General features: G+C 34.5%; 1 protein-coding gene across 9 annotated transcripts in view; it reads right to left on the bottom strand.

Annotated features, from left to right (window-relative positions):
- Positions 1-6,135, bottom strand: part of GCFC2 (GC-rich sequence DNA-binding factor 2) — a 48,822-nt gene that overhangs the window by 20,871 nt on the left and 21,816 nt on the right. For 7 of the 9 annotated variants that reach the window (XR_004075633.2, XR_014138187.1, XM_081796651.1 and 4 more), the window contains exons 7-10: positions 4,050-4,173; positions 3,031-3,112; positions 2,437-2,549; positions 1,286-1,485 (exon numbers count right to left, since the gene is read on the bottom strand). Coding sequence is in view for 7 of the 9 variants with exons in the window: in XM_081796651.1 (XP_081652777.1) it covers positions 1,286-1,485; positions 2,437-2,549; positions 3,031-3,112; positions 4,050-4,173 (519 nt within the window). In the remaining 2 variants the exon portion in view is untranslated. Of the gene's footprint in view, positions 1-1,285; positions 1,486-1,674; positions 1,722-2,436; positions 2,550-2,994; positions 3,113-4,049; positions 4,174-6,135 lie in introns of those variants that run through there. The other 2 variants (XM_031028039.2, XM_031028043.2) reach the window with 2 other exon arrangements.

Below are 6,135 nucleotides of genomic sequence, written 5' to 3' on the forward strand. Positions count from 1 at the left end.
CTAAACAGTATGACAAGAAACTACATTCTATCCATCATTCATACGACAAATACTCCAAAAATGCCCACTATGTTCAGAACCTACCACACTTTACTTTCATACATTTGTAAGAATAGCACTTAAAATAACCATGGAATTTGTTTATAAAAATTCATTTACCTCATGCAAAATTCATTTCTGGTTCTCTCAATTCTCATAGGGACAAATGTGTATTTTACAGGTGGTTTAGCTTAACAGGCAAGTGGCAGATGGCCAATTATTATTTGTTGAATGAATGAACATATCAGCTTGAGTGGTTAACAACTAGGCTGCTGTCCAACCAACTACTAATTTTCTTAGAGATCAGCTTAGTTCTGGGTCCTGGGATCGAGTCCTGCATCGGGCTCCCTGCTCTGAGGGGAGCCTGCTTCTCCCTCTCCCACTCCCCCTGCTTGTGTTCCCTCTCTCGCTGTGTCTCTCTCTGTCAAATAAATAAAATCCCCCCCCGTCCCCCTCCCCTCTGGTAACCATCAGTTTGTTCTCCATGGTTATGAGTCTGTTTCTTGGTGTTTCCCTCTCTCTCTCTAATCAACACTTTCTTTCTCTCTCCTTTGTCACTACCATTCTATGTGAGGAATTCACTACCTTGGACTTGGGGTTCAGCAGTAGCCTTTCAGTATTATATCCACCTCTTATATCCCTTCCCTCCAAGTTAGCTTGCTGCTAGGGCTTCCTAAAACATTACTTTCATAATGCTACTCCTCCCATTATTTACCAAAATAAGTTCCTATCTCTTAATTTAGGATCTGAATCTCTATACAGTCTCTAGCTCCTGAACTACGATTTCTCCTTATGCACCTTTACAAAAAAGTTTGTCTCCTGTTTAAATCTTCAAGACCCTTCCAATCCTCATTTCAACTCCCCCTCCTCAATGCAGCTTTCCAAACCAAATTATTACCAATATATCATCTCCAACTTCAGAACTCTTGGTACCTATGCTGAATTTCCTCAAACAGACTAAAATTCTTAAAATACTACCTTTACGTTTTTAAATCATTTAAAAATATTAAACTTATCATAGAAGAAGCTATAAAACAAAAAAAAGTGTTTCCTTGACAGATATTTAGTGCTATTCAGGCTTAAAAATAAAGGAGGAACCAAAAATAAAAAAGATGAATGCAAACTATTACCCCAAAACACTAATTATCAAATCCAACTCTATGTATTTTAAAGCTAACCTGATAACAAGGGCATTTAAATAATGAACATGACAGAATTATTTCTTTTATATGTTAAGCTTAAATACCTTAAGAGGATTCCAATCAATCAACTGAACTCGGATTAGGGGATTTAAAAGCTTCGGTATCCACAAACTAATGAAAGCTTCATAATAAGAATCAGGATACTTTTCTCGCCATTGTTGAAATTTCAGCAAAATATGCTGGATATTACAAAAATCATCATGTACATCTTCAAAAATCTTCTTATGATCCTGTGAAATGTCACCTGTAAACAAAATGAGTCTCTGTATATAATACATTTTAAGTTTGTGAACTTTGTTTCCTATAAACAGTCACGTACAAAGATGTATATAATCAACTGAGCTGAAAACTTTCCTTCGATATGAACATATAGTTTTTATTAAAAAAAATCACTTTAATAACAATATTGACACTAACAAATTCCACCACTTACTGAGTTCCTGCTACGTCAGCATCACAACTACAGCAGGTGTCACTACCCTATTTACAGACGAAAAACAAGCAAACAAGCAAGATGAGATTCAGGGAGATCAATGGATCTGCCTAAGATCACACAGAATACAGCCCTTCTTCAAACCCATCTATTTGACTGTAAGGCCCACATTCTTTCAAATATACAATATTTTACCTTCTCATATCACTAAAAATTTTAAGTAACCTCTACCAACAATGTGGGGCTTGAACTCATAATCCTGAGATCAAGAGTGCATGCTCTAGCGACTGAGCCAGCCAGGCACCCCTAAATTTAAGTTTTCAATTAAAAATGATGATATAGAAAGTATGTAGTAGAGAAACAAAATAAAAAATGTCCATGGTTCCTTTACAAAAGATGAGGAAGGCTGAGGGGAAAAAAACTATAAAGATGCAGAATACTCACAATGTTCCTCCATTTTATCCCATTTTTTCAGAGGAAGAAAAAGGTTTTTTTGTTTTGTTTTGTTTTGAGTAAACTCTAATCCCAAAGTGGGGGCTCAAACTCATGACCCCAAGATCAAGAGTCACATACTTTACTGACTGAGCCAGACAGGTGCCCCAAGAAAAGTCTAAAAAGGGGAAAAAAATGTGTTCCTTTTTTCCTAAATTTTCCCAACGATTTTATATAGCTTACGTATTTAAGGGGGGGGCAAGCACTGCGAAGCATTTCCTACCATTTCAATATTTCAAATTAAGACATATTAGAAATTTGGTAACTGACCTTGGGTTTTTTGGAAGTCATTCATGTCTGCTGAAGACAGTTCATCATCACTAGATGTCCCTTCCTGATGATCACAATTCCCAGAAAGTGCCCTAGCTTGTCTTCTTCGTGACCTATGTTTTGCAATAAACCGAAAGCAAATTAAAAACGAACAGTTCCTGCTGAAAAGAAATGCTTTAACAAAAAGCTGGACTCATCAATGCCCAGAATATACACCACAGATTTTTATGCTAATATTTTTGGCATTTCAGCTTGATTAATCTGAATTGGTGGTTCTCCCTCTTTTTCTTACAGAACATTCCCATGGGCTACCCAGACTTTAAAGAGGTGGTAACAATATAATAATGACTGGCTGTAGTTACAAGCAATTCCTAGACCAATAAATGCCATCTTACCCATTCCTTTTGACTGACCTAATACACCAGTGTGTCTTTAAACCCTGGGGGTGAGGACTGTTTAACTCAATTTTGGTTTTACATCATTCTCACAAATTAATGTTCAGTTATGGTTAATTATACCATATGGGTTAACTATATTTAAGTAGTGAAAAATACTTGCTCAATGATGCTTTAAGTCTTCAGTTTATATAGCTACCTTCGAGATTCAATCTCTTCTAAAATCCATTGAGTTTTTTCATCTACAGCCAAGCTTTCATTTGTTGATGTCTCAGCTCTGCCTGTTAATGAATAAAATTGATTTCACTCTTAAAAGAAATAAAGAGAGACACTATTAAACCAAAATTGTATCTTGGGTGTATATACATATAGGTATATATAAATACACTTAATATGCTTAAATTGCATATTTCATCATGCATTGAAATTTCAATGTTAACTCCCTATCACAATATTAATAGGCATTGAGCTTGCTAGCCTGATACCTTGGCTGGTGAATACAGTTCAGCACTTGAGAATACTAACAAAAATCTACCAAGTTTCTTTTTCTCATATTCTTATTCAGTAGTTTTCACCAGTTTTTTTTCTGTCCCTGAATTGCTAGAATTATTTGCATTACCAATATGTTATTTATATTATTTTCTACTTTAGTATGTACCATAATTTATAACCAACTATAGGTCACGTGTTTGAGAGTCACTTTGCTTTAATCAGCTATTTGGTTATGATCTCATCTCTTTCGCTATTTCCTGGACTGCACTTTAATCAACGGAAGGCATCTCTGAAAATACAAAACCAGTGAGAGAACTAAAAGGTAGCATCCATAGGGAAAATGATTCTCTCCTGAAACCCACCAAAACATCTCTAACCTTCATAAATAATGTGGGAGGGCCATGAAATCTTTATTAAGTTAGATTTCTCACACAGCCTATAGGTTTATGTCAACTCGTCTCAAAACAGTCATTATCTGACCATATATCCTGTCTCAAAAACTAAATGATTAGAAGTTATAATTTTTATTTTTACTTTTGTCTTAGATGGAATTCAGGACATTTTGAAGCCCTAACTCTAAATATTTTGAAGTTTTTGAAAAGGGGTAAAAGGTTAGTGGGAAGATATGCAAAAAGCATTTTTTATACAGGCATAAAAATATTTTATTCTCCAGCTAATTGTCAGCTTAATGAATAATAAATTATATTGAACATGAAAAACACTAACGTGATAACTGCTGTAAATACGTTGATTCATGTTTTAATTCATCTTGCCTGCGTTTCACAAAGGTCATGGCTTGTTTTAAAAGGAGTGCATGCATGGATGATTCTATTTCTTGGATGCTGATAATCTGAAATACATATGTAAGTAACATTTTGCAGGTCATCAATAATGAATTACAAAAAGTAATACATTCTTATATAAAGAAACATATTCAATACTACCACATTTTAATTAAAAAAATATTGTGAGATACAGATGTGGCTGCCAATGCTTTTAATATTGATAAAACCAGAAAATCAACTTACTGTACTAAAACAGCTATAAATATCATAAATAATGAAAGCAAATGGGCTGGAGTCAGGAATATGAATAAGAATGGATAGATAAGAAATAGGATTCTTTATTTGAGATATGAGAAGGAGAAAATGAGGGGTGCACCTATTTTTCACAAGCCGAGGGGGCAAACTGTAAGAGCACACTTGACGAAACTGATAAATTCGAAAAAATGGAGAATGGAAGAGACCTAACCAGACAGGTAGAAAAGCTGTGAAGCAGAAATGAATGATTATTTAAAATCGGTGTTCTTACATTTCTTGGGCAACAATTCCCCCCACTCCAATGATGTTCCATAATAGTTGCCATGGGTACATCAATGTGTAGGCCAAGAAATGTTAATAGTGTCATTCTTCAAGGATCAGTGAAGAAAGTTGTATTGCAATAAATACTTCAGAAAGTAACTACCAAGGGACAGTAAAAAGTAGTCAACTTGAAACAACAGGAGAGAAAAAATCCAATTGTTTGGTAACATTTTAAATGTAAATAAAAAGCAACGAAGAAAGTAGAGTGTATTTTTAAAAATGATTCATCTACTTAAAAGGAAAAAAATGTCAACTCAAGACCCTAATGTAAGGACTTAGTATGTATAAAACAAAAACAGAAATTATAAAGGGAAAGAATGATTCACAGATTTGATTAACACAAAAATTTCAAAACATCAGGATGTCAAAAAAACCACTGCAAATCAAAAGACGACCCGAAGTTTATCTACATCAAGTAGGATAAAATATTTAAAAATTTTAAGCAGTAAGAAATTTTCACCATATAAGGAAAAAAAGAAAGGAAAAGGAAAAATCCCCACTATGAACTAAAAAAAAAGATAACAGGGCAAAGAAGACAATTCGCAAGAAAAAAGACTACATGTGTTAATAAAACAAAGGGTTGTTTCAGATCAAAATATGTAAAACGAAATCAGAAAGGAAGACAAACCATGAGAGACTCTTAACCATAGGGAAAAAACTGAGGGTTGCTGAAGGGGGTGGGGGATGGGGGGGTAACTGGCTGATGGACATTAAGGAAGGCACGTGATGTAATGAGCACTGGGTATAAGACTGATGAATCACTGAACTCTACCTCTGAAACTAATAATACACTATATGTTAATTGAATCTAAATTTTAAAAAAGGAAAAAAAATGAGAAAAAAACAATATGTAAAAACAAAAACCATTTTTTAAATGAAATAAGCTAAAAAAAGGCGATACAATACTTCTGGTGAATAATTAAACAATGTTTCATAAGTCTTAAAGATATTTAGACACTGACTTAATAATTCCCCTTCTAGGAATTTTTTTTTTTTTTTAAAGATTTTATTTATTTATTTGACAGAGAGAGAGAGAGCGCCACAAGCAGGGGGGGGCAGCAGGCAGAGCGGGGAGCCTGATGTGGGGCTCGGTCCCAGGACCCCGGGATCACGACCCAAGCCGAAGGCAGTTGCTTAACCAACTGAGCCACCCAGGTGCCCTCTAGGAATTTTTCTTAAACGGATGGAATTTTAACATAAAAATTTATATACAATACTTTATAATACCAAAATAACTGCAAAAAACCTAACTGTCCAACATTAAGGGGGTACCTAATGTTGCAGTATGTCAAAAATGTATAAGAAAACCCTAGAGGAAAGTATTTAGTTGTAGGATTTACTTTTAAGAAATCTCATGGTATGCTTGTGTTCCTGCTCTCGCTATCTCTCTCTGTTAAATAAATAAAATCTTTAAAAAAAAAAAAAAAAAAAAAGGGGGCGCCTGGGTGGCT

This window comes from Leptonychotes weddellii, chromosome 10, assembly GCF_054177405.1.
Source record: "Leptonychotes weddellii isolate Sample4059 chromosome 10, ASM5417740v2, whole genome shotgun sequence".
Lineage (NCBI taxonomy): Eukaryota > Metazoa > Chordata > Mammalia > Carnivora > Phocidae > Leptonychotes > Leptonychotes weddellii.